The sequence below is a fragment of the Canis lupus genome, chromosome 4 (genome assembly GCF_003254725.2).
Source record: "Canis lupus dingo isolate Sandy chromosome 4, ASM325472v2, whole genome shotgun sequence".
NCBI classification, from domain to species: domain Eukaryota; kingdom Metazoa; phylum Chordata; class Mammalia; order Carnivora; family Canidae; genus Canis; species Canis lupus.
The window spans coordinates 48,143,569-48,165,847 of NC_064246.1; the positions used below are offsets into that span (position 1 = coordinate 48,143,569).

The 22,279-nt window shown below is 40.5% G+C and overlaps 2 protein-coding genes and 1 long non-coding RNA gene across 9 annotated transcripts in view; 1 reads left to right on the plus strand and 2 right to left on the minus strand.

The window, feature by feature from the left end:
- Nucleotides 1–3,713, minus strand: part of MAT2B (methionine adenosyltransferase 2B) — a 22,299-nt gene extending 18,586 nt beyond the window's left edge. Inside the window, exon 1 of one of the 4 annotated variants that reach the window (XM_025435052.3) lies at nt 1,177–1,345. In XM_025435052.3, the coding sequence (XP_025290837.1) occupies nt 1,177–1,239 (63 nt within the window). In that variant the 5' untranslated portion in view covers nt 1,240–1,345. Of the gene's footprint in view, nt 1–1,176; nt 1,352–3,578 lie in introns of those variants that run through there. The other 3 variants (XM_025435051.3, XM_025435050.3, XM_035715308.2) reach the window with 3 other exon arrangements.
- On the plus strand, nt 1,384–21,652 carry LOC112651725 (uncharacterized). Its single transcript, XR_007410251.1, has 5 exons — nt 1,384–1,699; nt 1,804–1,895; nt 3,605–3,713; nt 10,034–10,270; nt 19,859–21,652. It is a non-coding gene; the product is annotated as an uncharacterized LOC112651725 (long non-coding RNA).
- Nucleotides 18,109–22,279, minus strand: part of HMMR (hyaluronan mediated motility receptor) — a 46,438-nt gene continuing 42,267 nt past the window's right edge. For all 4 annotated transcript variants that reach the window (XM_025435049.3, XM_025435048.3, XM_025435047.3 and 1 more), the window contains one exon: nt 18,109–21,834. In XM_025435049.3, the coding sequence (XP_025290834.1) occupies nt 21,815–21,834 (20 nt within the window). In that variant the 3' untranslated portion in view covers nt 18,109–21,814. The remainder of the gene's footprint in view (nt 21,835–22,279) is intronic.

Genomic DNA, 22,279 nt, shown 5'->3' on the forward strand with positions numbered 1-22,279 from the left:
CTGTCTCTCATGAATAAATACATAAAATCTTTAAAATAAGTAAATAAATAAATTATAATAAATCTTTTTTTTAAAAAAAGATTAAGGATGTATAGTTTTTAGTGAAGGGAATCATGAAAACCTATTTTCATTAGTTCACTGAACTACTGTAAAAAAAGATTAAGCTTTACACACACCCATGTGTGTGTATATATATATGTAAGCAATATGCAACATTATGCACTCAGTATTTTTGAGGGCACATAGGAACAATACAGAAGTTTCAATAGCCCATCTAGCCTAACTTTATCCCCCAAACCCCAAACTGATTAGAAACACTAAATACACTATATCTTGGAAGCACAAAAATTCTGCATGATCAAAACCAGCCATCTCCCATATCTTATTCCCGTTAACACACATCGGTCTAGGCATTCTTTTCCCCACTGCTAGATATATTCTGTGGATTGAATGCTGGGAGGCCTGGAACGAAATACAAGAATGGAGGAGGGGGGAGGTCTGCGATAGCTCTCCCACAGTAACCACCTTCCTTTATGTAACCTCCACAGCGGCTCTGAAACCTGACAAAGTGAGAAAGATTCCTGAACTTGGGCGAAGGACTCATTCTGTAAGCCTCAATTTTCTCACCTGTAAAACGGAGCAGAACAGTATCTTATAGCTATGACGATTAAATAATGCATGCAAAGGGCATACACAGCGCCCTGCACCGAACTAAGAGTTCAGGAAGTTGTCATCTCCAAAACTGCTATTTCTGAAGAAAAAAAAAAAAAAAACCACTTTCCCATTCTTTCTCAGGGGCAAGAACGGGGAAGATCAAAAGATACAAACAAAGAATGAAAAAGGGAAATTCAGAGAGATAAAGCAAAACCGAAAGAGCTCCGAAGAGCCCCTCTCCGTTAACGGCAGGGGAAAGAGAAGGCACCGGAGTGAAACCAGACCTACTCGTTTCCTGCCGCAGAACTGGAAGCGCAAATACCGGCGGGTGTGCGCGGAGGTAAACAAACTCGGTGGCGCCGCCCTCTCCCCCCCGGAGCTCGGAAGGAGGTGCTGGGGCGACTCCGGGCCGGGCTCGCATTCCTGCAGGATGCGCAGCGTAAAGCACTGGAGCCCCCACGATCTGGACCGTCCCCCTCTGCACTCCCAGCTTCCACGAGACCCCAGGGCCGACTGCCTCACCTCCACCAGCCGGCAGCTCCCGGGGACAAAGTGGATGGAGAGCTCGTTCTCCCGCCCCACCATGCCCGCCGTCTTCGCGCCGCCGCCGCCGCAGCGACCGCCACTTCCTCCAGCCCGGGATCGCCGAGGGCCGCAGCTCCGTCGCCCTGGGCCCGCCTCCCTAGCTCCGGGCCCGGCCCCCGCTCTCCGCTTCCGGCTTCCGCCGCCAAGGCCGCGCCCGTTGATTGGCCACGCTCGGCCGATGCCCCCCAAAAGGGGGCGGGCGCGTTCAGTACGCTCCCGGCCCGCTCGCCAACTCTTAAAGGGATACGCCGAACAAAGGCCTTGGCCCGACGCCGTGAACCCAAGTTCTGGATTTGGGAGGGGTCGTTTTGTGCACTTTTTTTTCCCCTTTGCCTTTGTTCTGGACTAGGGAAAGATCGGACTGAATCGCCTGGCTTTTCAAGTTTCCAGACTGCGCAGCGCGTAACAATGAACTGGGCTTGTAATCCGTGAAGTGAGAGCAGCTGTTTTAAAGCCGGGGGTGGGTTTGGGCAAGACGAGGGGGGGCGGGGGGGGCGGCAGGCGTCTATCCCTGCAGCTACAGGAGTGGGGTGTTGTGGTTTGTTTTGTTTTGTTCTGGTCCAGACAGTCAGGAAGGCAAAAGAATAAAAATACAAGTGTCGGTGAGTCGCGGACACCTCAACAACCCGTTTGTCTCCCTGGGATGTTCTAAAGTGGTACGTGTGAAAGTCCAAATAAGTCAAAACTATTTTTAACCTAGTCCAAGATAAAAAGCGAGGGGTTCGGGGGAGGAATGATCCGGGGGCCGCTTCATATTTCACAGAGTCCCGGACTTTACCCGTGAACGCAGAACCAGGCTCTGCGGGAGCCGCGCCAGGGACCGGGCGCTGTCGCGGGTCGAACGGGGGCGTCCAGGCCCCACTCGAGCCTCGGGTCGGGCCCGGCCTCCGCAGCCGCCGTCAAACACCGAGGAAGCCGAGGGGACGAGACCCAGAGGCACGCCAGGCCTTCCCCGCTCGTCCGGCTTCTGGAAAGCAACGAATCGGCCGCACCACCGCCCCCTCCCCCGCCCGGGGTGGAAACGGCCCCCGGGGCAGCTCCAAACCGCGGCGTCCGCTCGGTCGGGGCGCGCGATCCCCTCGGGCAGAGCCGGGCCGGGCGGCACCAGCCAGACCGCAAGGCCGCCCCCGCGCCTGGCCGCCGGGGGGGGGGGAGGGGCTTCGACTCAAAGGCCTCATTTTTATAATCCCTTTTTGCTTATTTTAGACCTAAAGACTAAGCAGCCTTTCGGAAAAGTTGTCCTTTGTCTGAGCCCCGGAGTCTCCTTTCTACCCAACCCCCCGACAAGAACTCCTCTCCTTCCTCGAGTAAACCAGCTTTCTTAGGACCGGGGGATGGGGGAGGGGAGCCTGAGGCCTCGCACTTTCCGATTTTTTTTTTCTTTTTCTTAAATTTAATTTTTACCCGAGCTGTTCCTGTTCATCGAGTTTCGCATTATTCAGAGAGTCCTTGAGAGGACTGGCCCAGCGCAAAACACTCCTAATCTGCAGACAAAGAGGGTGGGAAGGGGAGGCAAATTCAAGATCCAGCTAATCCTTTTCTTTAAAAGTTGGATTTTGTGGTGGTTAATTTCTAGATGCGCCCCGTTGATGCAACCGGATCCTTCTGGTTTAAAAAAAAATTTTTTTTAAGTATCCAGTGCGAACAGTTAAGCACATGCATATGCAATTGCTTTTTTTTTTTTTTTTTTTTTTTTTTTAATTTTTCAGAGCAGCCTTGTCCGGAGTTAGGAACAAGAGTTTTTTTGTCCTTTGAGAATCTGGGTTGACACGTCCCAGGTAAAACTTGAGTCTAGTTCGAGAGACATACTGTGTTCATGCACAGTTTTTAATCATTCTCTTTAAAAATGAAAGTTTCTCCGTGAACAAAAATGCCACTGTCGTACAGACAAAATCCAAGTGCCTGTGGTGGCTAAATCTATAAATTTAAAGAGAGTAGCCTGGAGCTAAAGTTAGGTTAGCAATTCAATTCTTGCTAAGACAAAGAAAGGCTGGAACACACAATTATAGATAAAATCCTTACTTATATAGAACCTTCACCGACACCATTGCATTTAATCCGGTAAAAGAAACTGCTGTTCTGTTTTGCATCTTATTTTATTTTTTTGTCAATTAATGAGACTTAGCTGAGCTCTTCAAAGCCTGGTTCTCAGGTCAATAATTAAAGTTGGCTGATTCTTCCATGTCCCAAAGTTACATGTTTTAAAGAAATGAATGACGCCCGCTTCTTTTTCCTTTTTCTTTTTTTTAACTCACCCTTTTGGTTTTTATCATTCACTGGGATGCTTTTTAAAGAAACTAACTCCAGAATGCTTCATTTCTTGAATAGCTAGGTCTTACCTGTTCCATGTCCTCCGGCATTTCAGGCATGATTCCAGAATTACCTCGGGAAAACAGATTTGGGATGAGCCTCAGCCTCTGCCTCTTTTGCCTGGGTCTTTGTTCTGCCTGAAGAGAGCGCAGGCACGCAAAAACGTGAGCCCCAGCTTCACTCGACCTTTTAAATTAGCATTTTGATTCCAATCCCAGAATCTCATGCAGTTTTCCACATTGCAGTAAACTGGCAGCTGATTCCCCCTGGCAGTCTTGAAAATACCCAATGAGAAGTTTTATGTTTAATTGCATGCCAAGTTAGGGTCTATTAGCAAAACCATTGGGAGAACCAATTTAAAAAAAAAAAGAAGAAACAAACAAACAAACAAAAAAACTTCCTGTGAAGACTTGTTGCAATTTTCTTGCAGAAGAAAAGTAAGACTCACAGTTGGAAACCACACAGATCTTGCAATTGAGTCCTGAAATATTTTATTCAGTTATGCCTTACTGCAACAGAGTCTTGGTAAAGTTTTTCAGTGCTTTTCTGCCTAGTATCTTCTTTTTTTTTTTTTTAAGATTTTATTTATTTATTCATGAGAGACATAGAGAGAGAAACGGGGATGGAGGGGTGGGCAGAGACAGAAGCAGGCTCCATGCAGGGACCCTGATGTGGGACTCCCTCCGATCCCGGAACTCCAGGATGACACCCTGGGCCAAAGGCAGGCACTTAACCACCCAGGGGTTCCCTGCCTAGTATCTTCTAATTAACTATTTCGACAAACAGTAAAAGACACTGGTGGTAACAGCACCCAAAAATTAAAATGCAACAGGTCATTTCTATTAACATTATGCTGCCGTCCAACAGAAAATTGTAGGTGGAGTAGCTTTAAGTTAGGCCAAGCATCAAGGACTTCTAGATGAATAATTTGCAAACCTGCCTGTATCACCAAACCCGAAACAAAATCATTCTATGGGAATGGAGCCCAGCAATCTTATTTTTAACGATTTTAAGGACAGTGAACATGCTCAGTTAAATTTTGAACCATTGTTCTGGACTATGGCTCTGTAACAACTTAAGAACAACAACAATGAAATGCTATTTAGATAGAGCTAAGAAAAAAAAACACTTAACCCTTTATTCCAGACGCTTCAAGCACATAGCACCTAGTAAACTCTATAAAACGTGTGGAAGGTCTATAAGTAATGGAAACTATGCAATTTTTAAAAATTGATAAATTTTATCAAAATTAAAAACTTGTATCCATCAATAAACAATATTAAGAAAATAAATAAGCAAATCACAGACTGAGGGGGGGAAAAAACCTTTATACATATATCCAAAAAGGAGTTATAGTCAGAATATTTAAAGAACCCTACTGAAATTGCACAAAAGCATAAAGTTGAAGGACACCTGACTGGCTCAGTTGGTGGAGCATGTGACTCTTGATTTCCAGGTTGTGAATTCAAGCCCCAAGTTGGGGGTAGAGATTGTTTAAATAAATAAATAACTTATTTTAAAAATGCATAATGGGCACCTGGTTGGTCCAGTTGGTTTCAGCTCAGGTCAGGATCTCAGGGTCTCAGCCCTCAGCTGTTGTATGCTTGAGTTTCTCTCCCTCTTCCTCTGCCCCTCCCTCCTCTCTCTCTCTCTCTCTGAAATAAAGTCTTTTAAAAAATTAAAATTAAAATTTTAAAGCATAAAGTTGAACAAAAATCAAAAGGCTGGACTAATGCTTCAGCAAAACTTGATTTTAAACAGAGTAACCTTTTCCCTCTCTCCCACAAACCTCCCTCCTCCCTTCTGCAAGAGATCGCAGTACCACCCTCATTGCAGTACCAACTACAGAGGCTGGCCATGCAAACCTAATTCCTGTGGAAACTGGCTAGCTCATCTGTTCCCCTGTAAAGCCCCCAGCTCCTTTCTCCAGGGGGGCTTGCAGTTTTTGAAAGCCTGCTGCAGCTTCCTTTGCCTGACAAGACAATAAAACTGTTGTTACTCTATTCCACACTGTCCTCGTGTTATATTTTGGCTCTAGAAGAACAGAGGTCAGATATCAACAACACTACAACTTAATAATTTTTAAACATCATTTTAAAAATGCACACATTTTCAACAGATACTTCACAAAGATGTAATAATGGTTAATAATCATATAAGAAAAAGTTCAATATCTGGGAAATGCAAACTAAAATCATATTGAGGAGCACCTGGGTGGCTCAGTGGTTGAGCGTCTGCCTTTTACTCAGGTCATGAACCGGGGGTTCTGGGATCAAGTCCCGCATCAGGCTTCCCCACAGGGAATCCACTTCTCCCTCTGCCTATGTCTCTGCTTCTCTCTGTCTCTCACAAACTTAAAATACTGTTACCAGCCAGATCCTAAGACTTGTACTCATGCCCACCGACCTTTGTCCCACATTTTTCCTTAAGCTCTTCTTTCCAGCTTACCTCAACTCAGGCAAAAGACCAGAGGAGCGAAACATCCACCCTGTGATGGAAACTTAAACTCAAGCAATAATGTCTGACTCGACAGGGTTCTCCTGAGTATCACATGAGCAATTTGAACTCAAACTCTGGCTCACACCTGCACAGATGGACAATGTAATGGCCTGTGAAGTCACCAACAGTTACCTTTCCCTCATTATAATACTTTATTATTATATAATATAACAGCATAAAATCTCCACCCAAGAAGGGGGGAAGACAAGCCTCATTCACTCACTATATCATGTACATACAGGCATGTTTCCTTAAGGTACATGTGTGACTTTATACCTGCCTCTACATTCAATGACCAGGCTCCCTTCTAAATATTCATCCTAACCCTAAATAAAAGGAAGCCATTCATCCTTGCTTGGGGACTCACCGCTTTGAAAGTTATTCCCTGTGATTTCCTTATATGTTGCAAATAAAATTTTGCTTTGTGCGACAACTCCACTTGGCATAGATCCTATCTGTAACTTAGCAAAGAGGGAACTCACTATATTAGTTCAGTTACAATACCATTACATACTTAACAATGGTTAAAATTAAAAAGATAACATCATATGCTAACAAGCATTTTTGGCAACTAGATTGCTCATTCATTGCCAGTGGGAGTATAAAATGACACAACCACTTTAGAAAACTGTTGGGCAATTTATTATAAAGTTGAACTCCTAACTCAGCAATTCCATTTCTGGATGACTACCAAGGAGAAATGCAAGTGTATATACATAAAGACTTGTCCAAGAATATGGCAGATTAATTCAAAATAACCTAAAACTGGAAATAACCTAAATATCCATTAATAGATGAATGGATAGATTGTGGTATATGCAAACTATTGGGATATTGCTTAGCTATACAAAGAAATGAACTATATGAATGCAACACAAAATCATTATGCTGAGTTAAGGAAACTAGACACAAAAGAGTATGATTCCACTTATGTGAAATTCTGAAACAGTTGAAACTAATCTATGGTGAAAAAACTAGCTTGGGGGAGAAGGAGGGGTTGATTGTGAGGGCCGTAAATGAACTTTCTGAGGTTATGAGAATATTTTATATCTTTTTTTTTTTAGTTTTATATCTTGATAGGTAACAAGGATACATATGCTTATCAAACTATAAGTTATCTGGAGGTGGCTGGCTGGCAGGCAGTATAGTATGTGACTCTTGATCTCCGGGTCATGAGTTCAAGCTCACTGGGTGTATAGGTTACTTTAAAAAAAATTTTAAGTTTAAAAAAATAAGTTGCAATTGAATTTTTATTATTTTTTAAAGATTTATTTATTCATGAGAGACAGAGAGGCAGAGCCATAGGCTGAGGGAGAAGCAGGCTTTCCGCAGGGAGCCTCATCCAGGGCTCTATCCTGGATCCCATGAGCTGAAGGCAGACGCTCAACTGCTGAGCCACCCACCCATGAGTCCAGCAATTGAATTTTTTTTAAAAAAGATTTTTAGATCTGTTCATTTCACTATCTGTATTACTATATGTAATTTATGCCTCAATTTTAAAATAATAACAGTCATATTTTGGATCATTTGGGTAAGTCAAGCTTAGATTCAGTCAGCAATTTCCAGGATATAAGTTTGAAGTAGTGTTAGCCATTGCATTGGTACTGTTACCTAGGCTGCATTTGGAAGTTACTCAGATCAGAGGGCTGAAAGTTATTAGCAGAAGGGAGGAGGGGGAATAGGGACAAAAACAGGGTATGAATGTTTTGTTTTGCCAGACCAGTATTTCCTGCCAAGGAGACACCTGGCTAGGTATTTTCCTGATAGCCATGTGAATGAGCCATTCTGAACTAATTTGGAGCTGAGGACTTGCACAGAACTTACCTCTGCTGTCCTGAAGTTACCCTTAGCTCATTACAATACTAAGATCTCCTTCAGTGGGTGAGGTTTTCTGCCATTTTTTTGAACATTCAACATGTATGCTCTAGCATGTTGATGAGCTAGGCATGCGTAAACTAAAGTGCCTAAGTAATAGAATATGTGTACATTCTTTAATGTACATGGAAGCTCCCTGCCCCCTAATACACCGAATAAAAGCTTCATTTACTAACCCCATGGGGAGATAGTGCTTTGAAAGCTATCCTTGTCTCTTAACTTGTAAGAAGTAATAAAAAGTTATTTGCTTTCAACACTTCTTTGGGTTGTATTCAATTTAATACACCCCAAGAGGTGAACCCCCCAAGTTCAGTTACAATACAAATGATGAACTACTTGGACAGTATTTACATTTTTAAATTCATTAGGACCTAAGAAATCAAAAGCGTTTTCCTCGATGGGATATGCACACATTTTTTCAAGTTTAAGAGATATATCTCTTAGTTATAATGATACCCCAAGGGCAAGAACAAAGGTTTTTATTTCTTCTTTTTTACAACCTCCTCTCGCTTGTAACACTCTTTTAAAAATTACCTTGTATTCCAACATCCAAGGTTTTTCCTATCTCTGTGATTCCTATTCCCACATGAATGGCTCTGTCCCAAACTCTCTCTCAATCTATGGCTTCCCATTTCCACATGCCTAAAAGGCATCTTTACCAGTATGTTCCACTGGTATATCAAACTCACAGGCCCAAGAAAGGTTTTTAAAGTAAATTTAATATTAATTCATCATCTTGTCCCTCCAAACCTAATCTTTCTCCTAACCCCCCAGGTTTGTAAGAAAGATACTTTTATGCTAATTAACTCATAGACTCAAATATACATGTAGGAATTTATTAGGGAATAAAAATGAATTAAAAATTAATCATTAAGGGATCCCTGGGTGGCACAGCGGTTTGGCGCCTGCCTTTGGCCTAGGGCGTGATCCTGGAGACCCAGGATCGAATCCCACATCAGGCTCCCGTTGCAGGGAGCCTGCTTCTCCCTCTGCCTGTGTCTCTGCCTCTCTCTCTCTCTCTCTCTCTGTGTGTGACTATCATAAATAAATAAATAAATAAAAATTAATAATTAAAAATAATAAATTCCTACTTTACTTATACTAAAATAAGTTCTTAACAGGTTTGAAAGGTTTAAGATGTGGGGAAAATGCGTACAATAATCTTGGAGTGAGGTATCCTTTTATGAGCATATCATGAAATTCAGAAACCGAAAGTGAAAATACCGACAATATAAACCAGGTACATTTTTGTGAATATCTGTGTAATAACAACAGCAACAATAATAGTGATAATTAACCAAGTCAAAAGACAAACTGGGAGGGACACCAGGGTGGCTCAGTGATTGAGTGTCTGCCTTCAGCTCGGGGTGTGATGGGAGTCCAGGGATCAAGTCCGGCATCTGGCTCCTTGCAGGGAGCCTGCTTCTCCCTCTCCCTCTGCCTGTGTTTCTGCTTCTCTCTGTGTGTGTCTCTCATGAATAAATAAATAAAATCTTAAAAAAAAAAAAAAAAAAGACAAGCTGGGAGAAAATATATATGATGCATGAGAAATCCGAGAGCTAATTGTCATGCTATATAAGGAAATTTAGAAATCAATACAGAAAAAAACACCTTAAAAGTCAGCCTTTTAAAGTGTTAAATTCAGTGGTTTTCGATGATATCTTTAGAGTTGTTCAACCATCACCACTATCCCAGGGACACTGCCAAATTCTTTGATTTGGCCACTGGAATTGGTAGGTTAGTGGAGGAAGGGTACAGAAGTTCAACTGAAGGGTGAGAGAAAGGACTGGAAAATAAGGAGGGGAACTAGGTATTGTAGAAAACTCTTCCAAACACTGTTTCTATAAAGAGGTGAATGTGTGGAAGGGTGGAGGGTGATATAAGATCCAAGGAGGATTATGAGTTTTGTTTTGCCTCTTTTTTTTGTTTGGTTTTGAAAGGTCTATTACTAGAGCACATTTGTATGAAGTAGGGAGGATCCACTAAACTAATAGGATGTGTTACAGGTTGAATTTTGCCCCCCAAAGTGACATGTTGAAATCCTAATCCCCAGCACCTCAGAATGTGACCTTGTTTAGAAATAGGGCTGTATTCCAATTCACATTTGCAGAGACAAGAATGTCGAATTCTTCTGAAGGGAGGGACACTGCAAGTCTCATGGCCCAGCCTGACTTCAATGGAGAGGAGAAGGATAACCCTCCCCCTGGAATTACTATATTTCGAAGAATAATACAATGTCCTACAAGGAGTAGAGGCAAGAGAACATGAGGACACATGTATTCGGGTTGGCAAATTTAACAAAGGAAAGATGTGGAAGTCCTGCCTGACTGCTTCAGTTCTCAGCTAAGTATGTGGTAATGCCATCAGCTGAGGGTGTGAGGAAGGAGGGATACATGAGTCAGAACCTCGAGAGGACTGAACTAAAATTGTACATATGCAACTTTTTAGCTAATGTAGAATTTTTTAGACTTTTTATTATAAAAATTTTCAAACTTACAAAAAAATTAAAAGAAGAGCTTAATGAACATTCTTACCCCATTTCTACCCAAATTCAACAATTGTTACTATTCTACTATAATTGCTTTCTCTATATATATTTTATTATTTTAAAGATTTATTTATTGGGCATCTAGATGGCTCAGTGGTTGAGTGTCTGCCTTTCACTCAGGTCATGATTCCAGGGTCCTGGGATCGAGTTCTACATTGGGGTCCCCACAGAGAGCCCGCTTCTCCCTCTGCCTCCATCTCTGCCTCCATCTCTGCCTCACTCCCTCTGTCTCTCATAAATAAATGGATAAAATCTTAAAAAAAAAAAAAAGATGTATTTTTTAGAAAGAGAGCACACAAGCAGGAGGAAGGGCAGAGAGAGCATCTCAAGCTGACTCCCCGCTGAGCACATAGAGCCTGCTGAGGGTGCAATCTCACTACCCCAAGACCATGACCTAAGCCAAAATCAAGAGTTGATGGCTTAACTGACTGAGCCACTCAGATTCCCCTCTATATATTTCTTAAATTAAATTGGTTTTTGTGGGACACCTGGGTGGCTCAGTGGTTGAGCATTTGCCTTTGGCTCAAGTTGTGATCCTGGAGTTCTGGGATCTGGTCCTGCATCAGGATCCCTGTGGGGAGCCTGCTTCTCCCTCTGTGTCTCTGCCTGTTTCCCTGTGTGTCTCATGAATAAATAAATAAAATCTTAAATAAAAAACATGCTTTTTCTGAAACGTTTCAAAAAGACTTTTTTTTAAATGTCATGACATTTTATTTTTAAAAACATCAGTATCCATTTTCTAAGAATAAGGTCATTCTCTCATATGACTGCAAGACCATTGTCACACTTAAGAAGATTCACAATTCCATATCAGCTACATTTAAATTTCTCTAATTGTTCCAAAAATTTATTTTATAACTTTTTTAAAAAATCAGTATGTCATGAAGGTTCCCACATTTTGTTTACTCTTTTAATCTCCTTTTTTAAAGAGTGGTTTTAAATTCACAGGAAAAGTGAGTGGAAGGTAAAGAGATTCTCCATATCCCTCCCTACCACACTTCATCCCGGCCCCTCACACTTGCACAGCCTCCCTCCTTAGCAACAAACCCGCAAGAGTGGTACATTTGTTACAATTGATGAACCTACACTGACACACTGTAATCACCAGAAGTCCACACTTTACATTAGTAAACTCTTGGTATTGTATCTATGGGTTTGGGCAAATGTATATACAATGGCATATCTTTGTGGTGTCATACAGAGCATTTTCACCGCCCTAGAAATCCTCCGTGTTCCACCTATTCATCCCTCTCCTTCCTCTGCCAGCTCCTGGCAACCATTGATCTTTTTGTCTCCACAATTTTGCCTGTTCTGGAACGTCATATAGTTAGAATCACACGGTATACAGAATGACTCTTTCAGAATGACTCTTTTCACTTCATAATATGCATTTGTTTCCTCTGTGCATTTTCATGGCTTGATAGCTCATTCTTTTTAACATTGGTTAATATTCCATTGTCTGGGTGTATCACAATTTATTTATACATTCACCTACTGAAAGACATTTTGGCTGTTTCCAAGTTTTGGCAATTATGAATAAAGCTGCTATAAACATTTGTGTGCAAGTTTTTATGTGAACATGCATACTTTTTTTGTCTCATCACATTGGCTTTTTGCCGAGACATTATCAATTACCTGATGATTTTCTTCAGGGACTAAGTCTTGTATTTTCTGTAAAGTGTTATTTTTGAGACTTGATTAGACTGATAGTGCTGTGTATGCATATTGTATCATATTAGAAGGCACCTGACAAAAGGACATCCTAATATTAGTGGTGTTTTACCATTTGCTATGATGGTTCCTTCCTTCCTCCCTTCCTCCCTTCTCCTTCCCTCTCTCCCTCCCTCCCTTCCTTTCTTCCTTCCATCTTTCCTCCCCCTCCTTCCTTCCTTTTTAGTAATCCCTACACCAAAGGTGGGGCTTGAACTCACCAAGATCAAGAGTCTCACACTCCACCAACTGAGCTGGCCAGGTGCCCCTGGTGGCACATTCTTTTACCCTTTGCAATTAATAAGTAATCTTCGGGATCCTACTTTGGGACCTGTGAATATCTTGTAACCTAACAACTTTCACTTGATAGCACTGATGTTCCTCATCTAAATCAGTGATTCTGTTGGAGGTGGCAAAGTCCAGAACACTTAATGAGGTCATCTAGGGGGAGAGTGTAGTAAAAGAAAAGAGAGTGCAGGTTCAACTCCTTACTGCAATAATGACAAGCCAGGTACAGGATGGTGCAACAAAGGAGTGAGAAAAGCAGCAGTTAGGTTGAGAGAAAACCAAGGATGTGGCACCAGCTCTCTGGAAAAGAGAGCATTTCAAGAAAGGAAGTTTTGGGGATCCCTGGGTGGCGCAGCGGTTTGGCGCCTGCCTTTGGCCCAGGGCACGATCCTGGAGACCTGGGATCGAATCCCACATCGGGCTCCCGGTGCAAGGAGCCTGCTTCTCCCTCTGCCTGTGTCTCTGCCTCTCTCTCTCTCTGTGACTATCATAAATAAATAAATTTAAAAAAAATTAAAAAAAAAAAAAGAAAGGAAGTTCTGTTAGTGGAGGATGAAGCTAGGGAGGTGCCCATTGGATTTGGTAAGGTAGAGTTCACTGCAGAAATTGGCAGGAGTTTTGCAGAGGATTGGGAACAGAAATCAGACTATGGTGGCTTAGAATGAGAAAGACAAGGGAAACAGACCTATACAATGTATCTTTTTCAGAGATGGCTTTATTTTTTTTTAAGATTTTATTTATTTATTTGAGAAAGAGAGAGCATGCACCCAAGTGGGGGGAGGGGCAGAAGGACAAGACTCTCCGCTGAGCGGGATGCCCCATTTGGGGCTTGATCTCAGGGTCCTGAGATCCTGACTTGAGCCAAAGTCAGACACTTAACTCACTGAGCCAGGCATCCTCCTGGCTCTAATTAAGACATTAAATGTCTCTAATTTGGGCTTCTCAATAAATATTTATTGTTTTTCACAAATTTTACACTTATTTCCCCTCCTTTGGTCATTTCTCTCAACATGAGTTTTAAAATACAGTGTAGTGAGATAAGATTTTGAACGATTAATCTTTGTACTTTTTAATTTCCTACGGCACTCTCTTAGTTTTCTCCTACCCACTTTGCAGCATCCATAGAGCCAGGAGGAGAATTAGGATGGTTCAAGTGAAAATACAGAAAAACAGCAAATGTTTGTCCTGCTATTGTTTTTCTCTTGAATCTACAGCTAATGAGGATTATGAAGTGGCTGTGGGTGACAGAGGATGAGTCCTTTCTTCCTGATTCAGGCAGAAGAGATAAATATTATTGTGACTAAGATGGGAAGAAGGCATTGGAGTCGCCCTCTCTGTTGTGATAGTCTTCAGAAAATCAGTAAACAAAATTTGACTTGTGATTAAGGCGCTGATGACTCTTAATTTGAAGGAATGTTAGAGTTGGGGTCTCAACAAAAACTTTTCTAAGGAGAGTGAATGACTCCATGTCTTTAGGTCCTGGGGCCTTCTCTCTAACTTTGCCACTACTGGGATCCCTGGGTGGCTTAGTGGTTTAGCATCTGCCCTGGGTTCAGGATGTGATCCTGAAGTCCCAGGATCGGGTCCCACGTCGGGCTCCCTGCATGGAGCCTGCTTCTTTCTCTGCCTGTATCTCTCCCACTCTCTCTGTGTCTCTCATGAATAAATAAATATTAAAACAAACAAACAAACAAAACTTTGCCACTACTTTTGGGCCCCCCACCCTGTTTCAGGAGATGTTCCTATAGTAGTCATGAATAGCAGCAAGAAGAGAGGATCTGGAGGAAGGGTTTCCAGGGATGATGAGAAAGGAGGCAGGGTATCCCAAATTGTGGACGATGCTCTCTTGTCAGTGTGAACATGGACAGGGAGTTAAAGTTAAAGGCTAACATGGCTATACTGGGACTAAGTTAAACTAGACATGACCCTCAGTTCCCAAGCCCTGGCCTCCTATAACTTAGACTTTTACCTGTGAGCCTCAGCACACATAGGCCAGGTCCTGCATGTTGGGAGGCAGCATGCCAAAAACCTTGAAGCAAAAGCTTGAAGTGTTAATAAAAAGTCCAAAGTTTAGCTCTTTCTTTCTAAAGAGACCTCATCCACACCTTCAGTACACACCAGCCTGTCACTCCCTCAGAAATATAGTCCATCCATTTCACAGCTTTCTGAAAGGCCTGAACTTTCTCCTGTAGATATCCTCCTCCCTTGGGGAGAACTGGGACTGTGATGATGATGATGATTTTTGGCAGCATTTGGTGTAATCCATTGCTGTCATTTATTATGCTCTGTATCTCCATCATATTATTAAAGTTGTGCTTTTTCTTCAGCATCATTAAATCAGTTTGTAACTTTATGTATGCATGAGCCTGTCTTTCTTGCTAGATTGAAAGCTCTGTGGAGATAGGAACCGTCTTTATACAATTCTTTGGCCTCTAGCATAGTAGTTATTTAAAAAATTTTTGATAGTTGTTAAATGACTCTCACTGGCAGATCTCACCAATCCCTAAGAATCAGTTACTGTCCACACTCTTACTGTTCCCAGATGTGTATGTTGTTCAGAGCCTTCTCCTGAGGACCTACACATGCAAGATTCTATCTGACATCTCCACTCCACCTCAAACTCAGTATGTCCCAAACTGACTGTGTCCACTTCACTTGGCAAATGAGCTCTTTCATCTAAGTTCTTTATTTCAGGTGATAGCAAGGTCACTCATCAATTGTACAAACCGGAGAGTCTCAACTATTCCTTAGGCTATGGGCCATCTGCTTTTACCTGGATAATTATCTTTTTCTTCTTCTACAGCAACTAGACAGTGTCTAACACACAATAGGTACTAGTAAATATCATTGGATAAATGATCTAACTTCTGATTTATTCCCATAGAACTAATTTTCCACTCAGCAATGTGACATTCAGAAACATCTGATGCTGATCCATTGCCCTTTAAGGGCTCCCCATTGTCCACGGGTTAAAGATCAAATTTCATAGTATACGTTTTCCTTTTTACCATTCACGGTCAGATCTATTTATTCTTGCAGTTCAACTTTTCTCTGGTGATACTGAATGTTGTTTCTCAAATGGAGCAAACTCTCTTAACTTTCCATTGGATAATACATTTCCACTGAATCCTTCCCTTATCTGACTCACTCCTATGCATTTGTTCAGGTCCTAGCTTAGTACTCACCACCTGACCTGACCTAGAAGGGGTTGGAAATTCCTGCTAGATCACTAAGTACTTTGCAAACCAAGACCTTAGTTAACCACTTAGCTAGTCAAAGACCTCTATCACCTTTTGCTTTCAGACAATTTTGTAGGGAACATTCTTAGGCTAAAGTCTTTGTATAGATACCAGTCTGAAAGATGAAGTCCTGGCAGAAACAAACAAACAAACAAACAAACCAAAATCTTGGGAGAGAAATTTCTGGCCAAAGGGCACGTATATATATATATTTTTTACTTTAACAGATACTGTCCAGTCGATTTTTTTTTAAAAAAAAGATTTATTTATTCATGAGAGACACACACACACATAGAGGCAGAGACACAGGCAGAGGGAAAAGCAGGCTCCATGCAGGGAGCCCGACTTGGGACTCTATCCGGGGACCCCAGGATCATGCCCTGGGCCAAAGGCAGGTGCTAAACGGCTGAGCCACCCAGGGATCCCCTCATCATAGTTTTTGATCATTGTTAATCTGATACAGAAATATTGGTGTTTCATTTTACTTTGCATTTCTTAGATGATGATGGATTATCTTTTCCAAAGTAAAGAACACTTGCATTTCTTCTAGGTTCGGTCTGCATAGATCTTGACTACTTTTGGACTTTTGGTATTATCCTTAATTTATAAAACTGTCTAATCAGAAGAAATTTGGGGATGCCTGGGTGGCTCAGCAGTTGAGTATCTGCCTTTGGCCCAGGGCATGATCCTGGAGTCCTAGGATTGAGTCCCACATCGGGCTGCCTGCATGGAGCCTGCTTCTCTCTGCCTCTGTCTCTGTCTTTCTCTATCATGAAAAAATAAATAAAATCTTTTTTTTTTTTAAGAAGAAATTTGCTTTGCCTGTCATATGTGCTTATCAAGTGACTGTGGAGTCTTTCTCCATCTGGATTTTTTTACTTTTTATGAAATAAAAAAGTGGCTATATTTTGTAGCTTCAGTCTTCTATAGAAAATCTCCATTTTGAAATTATTCAGACATCATTGTGGACTATGATATTGGGGTTTTTAAAAATATTTTATTTATTTGAGAGAGAGAGAGCGTACAAGTGGGTGGGAAGGGCAGATGGAAAGGGGGAAGCAGACTCTCTGCTCAGTGGGGAGCCCAACTTGGTGCTCCATCCCAGGACGTTGGGATTATGACCTGAGCTAAAGGCAGATGCTTAACTGACTGAGCCAGCCAGGCACCCCCATTATTTTTAAAATTTAAATCTGAAATTTATTTTTGGTTTGAAAGTGAGGTGAAAGATACAACTTCTCACTAGATGGAAAGCCAGTTATCTCCCAACTATTGAGCAACATATTTTTAAGACATTCCACCATTAATTATTTCTATTTTCTTTGTGAAGTAGAAGTATCTATCATTGGCTTAAGAAGGTGGTGCTGAAATCAGAAGTTTGAGAAAAATTAAAAATGGGAAAGAGGGGTGCCTAGCTGGCCAACTCAGTAGAGCATGTGACTCTTAATATATAATTTTAAGATTTTATTTATTTGAGAGGTAGAGAGAGAAAGCACAAGTGAAGTGAGGGGCAGAGGGAGAAGCAGACTCCCTATGGAGCAGGGGGCCTAATGAAGGCTCAATCAGGCTAGGATCATGACCTACGCTGAAAGGAGACACTTAACCAACTGAGCCACCCAGGTGCCCCTAAGCATGCAACTCTTAATCTCAGGGTTGTGAGTTTAAGCCCCATGTTTGGTGTGGCACCTACTAAAAAAAAAAAAAAAAAAAAAAAAAAAAGGTGGGGGGGTTGGGGAAGAAAAAGAAACACAGAATTGTTAGGTGACCTCAGGAGCCTAGTTAAGGTTAGAAAGAAGGACCTTGACATGGCCACCAACTTTGATATCAGAGGATATTATTTGGTATGTTCAATAGCCTTGGTACAAAAGTATAAGATGCAGACAGTTGAATTTTAACAGGAAGTGTTGGGTGGGAGATGTTAGTGTGACCACCTTTAGAAAATATTATCTGTGGAATGCCTGGGTGGTTCAGTTAGTTAAGCATCTGACCTTGGTTCAGGTCATGATCTCGGGGTTCTGGAATCCAGCCCTGTGTGTCGCTCCACACTCAGTAGGGAGTCTGCTTCTCCTTCTCCCTCTGCTCATGCTATAAAATCTTAAAAAAAAAAAACAAAACAAAACATTATATATATATATATATATATATATATATATATATATATATATATATATTACCTGCAATAGGAGGAAAATTGAGATCAACTCGATTACTTAAGGCCTAGGTCAGAAGTCTAATCTTTAGGAGTACCTGTAAATCTTCATTAGGCCTTAACCACACTTTCCAGTATGTGGCCTTTCAAGACTAGAAGCTTCTCAGAAGCTGCTGAGTGTTAGTAAAACTCTGAGAATATATTTTACATTCCAAATACCTAATAAACAAACTAATAAATGGAATGTGGTATTTTATTTATTGAGATAAAGATATTTATGTCATACTTGAAGGATTACAATGCTGGGGATGTTTGGGGTTAGGAGAGGACACAAAATAAAGCTTGGGACTCAGTCTTCTCAGTCTGAAGCCATCACACACGTGGTACCAAAGATTCTTCCTTAGAAGATTGTTTCATTTTCTTCATAATCTTAAAAGGGGAGAAATCATTAGCTTCACATTGTTTATATTCTTTTTCGAAAATGTACTTTTAACAAGGGCATATTTTCTTCTCTTAAAGGATTTTCTTCCATTAATGATTAAAAAATTCTGAAACCCTCCTTACAAAACTCAATTTTTTAAAAAAAGTACAAGAATGAAACCTAATTTCATTTAAAACAAATATTAACAAAAAATAATACACACAGACATAAACTAGTCTTCATAAATAAACCCATTTTAAACCAGTAGTCCAAAGAATAATCTCAACATTAAGACTTTAATTTGGGAATGAACCATTTGTTTTAAAACCTTTATTGAGGTATGACATACAATAAACTGTATATATTAAAGATATATAATTTGATGTTTTGACATATATACATATATAGATAGATATACACAACCCAAAAAACCATCACTATAATTAAGGCAGTAAATATGTTCTTCACAAAAATACTTTTCTTATTCCTAATATTGGTAGTTTATTATTTTTTTTCCTAATCAGTCTAGCTAGAGGTTTAGCAATTTTATTGATCTCAGTAAATAAAATCTTGCATTGACTTTATGATTTTTGTTTTCTAGTTTATTGAGTTCTACTCTGACCTTTAGTTTTCCTTTTCCTTTACTTAGTTTGGGTTTAAGTTGCTCTTCTATTTCTCATTCCTAAGTTAAAAGCTAAAGTTATTGATTTAAGAGCTTTCTTCTTTTGAAATATAGGCATTCAGTGAGATAACTGCTCGAAATCTGCTTTAGCAGCAGTCCATAGCATTTTGATATGTTGTATCTTCATTTTGATTCTGTTTGAAAAAGTTCCTAATTTTCCCTTTGATTTTTCTCACTGACCCATGGCTTATTTAGAAATGTATTATTTAGAGGTACCTGGGTGACTCTGTTGGTAAAGTATCTGCCTTCGGCTCAGGTCAGGATCCCAGGGTCCTGGGATCAAGCCCTCAACTGGGCTCCATGCTTAGCGGGGAGCCTGCTTCTCCCTTTCACTCTGCCTACCACTCCCCCTGCTTGTGCTCTCTATAATGAATAGATAAAAATCTTTTGTTTTTTTTTAATTTTTATTTATGATAGTCACAGAGAGAGAGAGAGAGAGAGAGAGAGAGAGAGAGGCAGAGACACAGGCAGAGGGAGAAGCAGGCTCCATGCACCGGCAGCCCGACGTGGGATTCGATCCTGGGTCTCCAGGATCACGCCCTGGGCCAAAGGCAGGCGCCAAACCACTGCGCCACCCAGGGATCCCATAGATAAAAATCTTAAAAAAAATGTATTACTTAATCTCCCAACTATCTATGGGTTTTCCAGAGATCTGTTATTGATTTTTAAATTAAATCTATTGTGGACAGAGAACATACCAGATATGATTGGAATCCATTAATATTGTGAACTGGTTTTGTGGCCCAGGATATAGTCGATATTGGTAAATTTTGTATGTTCACATAAAAAGAATGTATATATTATTGTTGTTGGGTAGTTTTTCCATAAATGTCAATCTAATCAACTTGGTTCAGAGTATTGTCTAAATCTTCAATATCCTTTCTGATTTTTTTCAACACAGAGCTTGAATTCAGAATCTTACGATTAAGACCTGAGGTGAGATCAAGAGTCAGATGCTTAACCAACTGAGCCATCCAGGTGCCCCTGAGGGAGGCTATTGATATCTCTCATGATCAAGAAATCGTTGCCAAGACTGATGTCATAAAGCTTTCCTATTATATTTTCTTCTAGTTGTTTAATGGTTTAAGATCTTGGAGATGATTTTTGTGTATGGTTCACTGTTTTGCATTTAGATATCCAGTTTTGCCAACACTATTTATTGAAGGCACTATGCTTTCCCTACTTATATTTTTGGCACTCTCAACTAGTTTCTGGATTGCTCACAAAGTGAATTTGTCTCTGTATTACCAATGACTTGGTATGTTTTTTGGGGAGAGGAGGGTCCAAGGATTCTCTTCTGTCACCTTGCTGATGTTATGTCTCAGCATGGTATATCTTTTAACACTGTTTCACTTTTCACCTATTTTTGTCTTTATATTTGAAGTGTTTTTTTTTTTTCTAATTTCTACAATTCTTCTGAACTTGTGGCTTACAATATCATACCAACTTTGTAAATCGTTATTTTATTTTTTTTTAAGATTTTATTTATTTATTCACGACAGACACAGAGAGAGAGAGAGGCAGAGACACAGGCAGAGAGAGAAGCAGGCTCCATGCAGGGAGCCCAATGTGGGACTTGATCCTAAGACTCCAGGATCATGCCCTGGGTGAAGGCAGGCGCTAAACCGGCGAGCCACCCAGGCGTCCCATAAATCAGTTATTTTATTTAATTTTTAAAAAGATTTTATTTATTTATTCATGAGAGACACAGAGAGAGAGAGAGAGAGAGAGAGAGAAGCAGAGACACAGGCAGACAAAGAAGCAGGCTCCATGCAGGGAGCCCGATGTGGGACTCGATCCTGGGTCTCCAGGATCAGGCCCCGGACTGAAGGAGGCACTAAACTGCTGAGCCACGGGGGCTGCCCAAATCAGTTATTTTAAATGAAGAATCACCAGTTTCTAAATAATATACCACTATGTGTGATTCTCGAGGCAAGGTAGGGAGGGGAGAGCAAAGACAAGAAATACACCTTAAATAGAACCATTTATGTAACTTCATATAATACAAGTTGAATAACTGGGTAAATGACTTAATGTGTGGTTTTATTTCATATTACACACTTATTAACTAAGCAGTTAATAATCAGATGCCAAGCACTCTAAGACAAATTCTCTTGAGGACAGTTTCTCAGATTTTTAGTGTATCTAAGAATTGACTGCAGTTGGTTAAAAATGCAGATGTTAAAAAAAATGCAGATGTTCAGGCTAAACTCCAGATTTTAATTTAGTAGGACTGAGATGGAGTCTAGGAATCTGCAAATTCTTGACCAACTCAGTGACCCTGATAAGAGACAAAAAGATTCTTGTGGAGTTAGACATACCCTTATTTCTTATTTGCACTGGACAAATGGATGATGGATATAACAGAATGAACATTATTAGACAAAGTAGAGTCAAGAACAGACCGAGGTGTTTTTGCCCAGTTTAAGATGTTCAGATTAGAAAAGGCTTCCAGTATTGAATTAAAAAAACTCTGGATTAGAATCTTCAAACCATCTGAGGTTTCAGAGTAGGAGAACAATAATCAGCAATTTTTAAAGGAATGTTGATTTGATGGGATGAGCTGTAAAGTTGGAAAGCCAGAGAGAAAGTTTAGAATGAGGTGATAAAGGTAAGCATCAAGGAGGAGGTACAGACAACAGAAAATAAAATGTCAGAAGTCATACTGGTATGTATGTATGTGAACTTCCCTTCACATACTTAAGAACAGGAAGTTAATATTAAATACATTAAAAATATTCATTAGAAACATAATAATAACAGTAACAATAGCAAAAACAATAATAAAAAGAATGAAATAATTTTTAACAGGTCTTCCCGACATTCACGTGCAGTATTCTTGAAACTCCACAGGAGCTCAATAGCAGTTTGTATTGCCTAGAAGAATTATTAAAAAGGAGGTATTAGTATTTTAAGTTAAATTGAATCCATCAGTCATTATAAACTAAAAACAGGCATTTCCTATCTTCTATAAGGCAGGTGAGCAATGTTTACATTCTGTAGTATAATTATATTAAAAAAGTTTTTTCTAAAGTTTTTTTATTTAAATAATCTCTATACACAATGTGGGGCTTGAACTTATGACCTTGAGATCAAGAGTTGCATGTTCCTCCAATTAAACCAGCCAGGTACCCCACATAATTCTATTTCTTCATTCACTATTTCAACCAATATTGATTTATTGTCAAAGATAAAAAGATTCATAGCCAAAAAAGAAAACTTTACTTTTCCACATCTACAAATTTGACACATAGGTTAAAATTTTAAGGGTATGATAGAGGGAGCATTTCTGGGGGTGGATGGGTAGGTAGGAGCAAAAAAA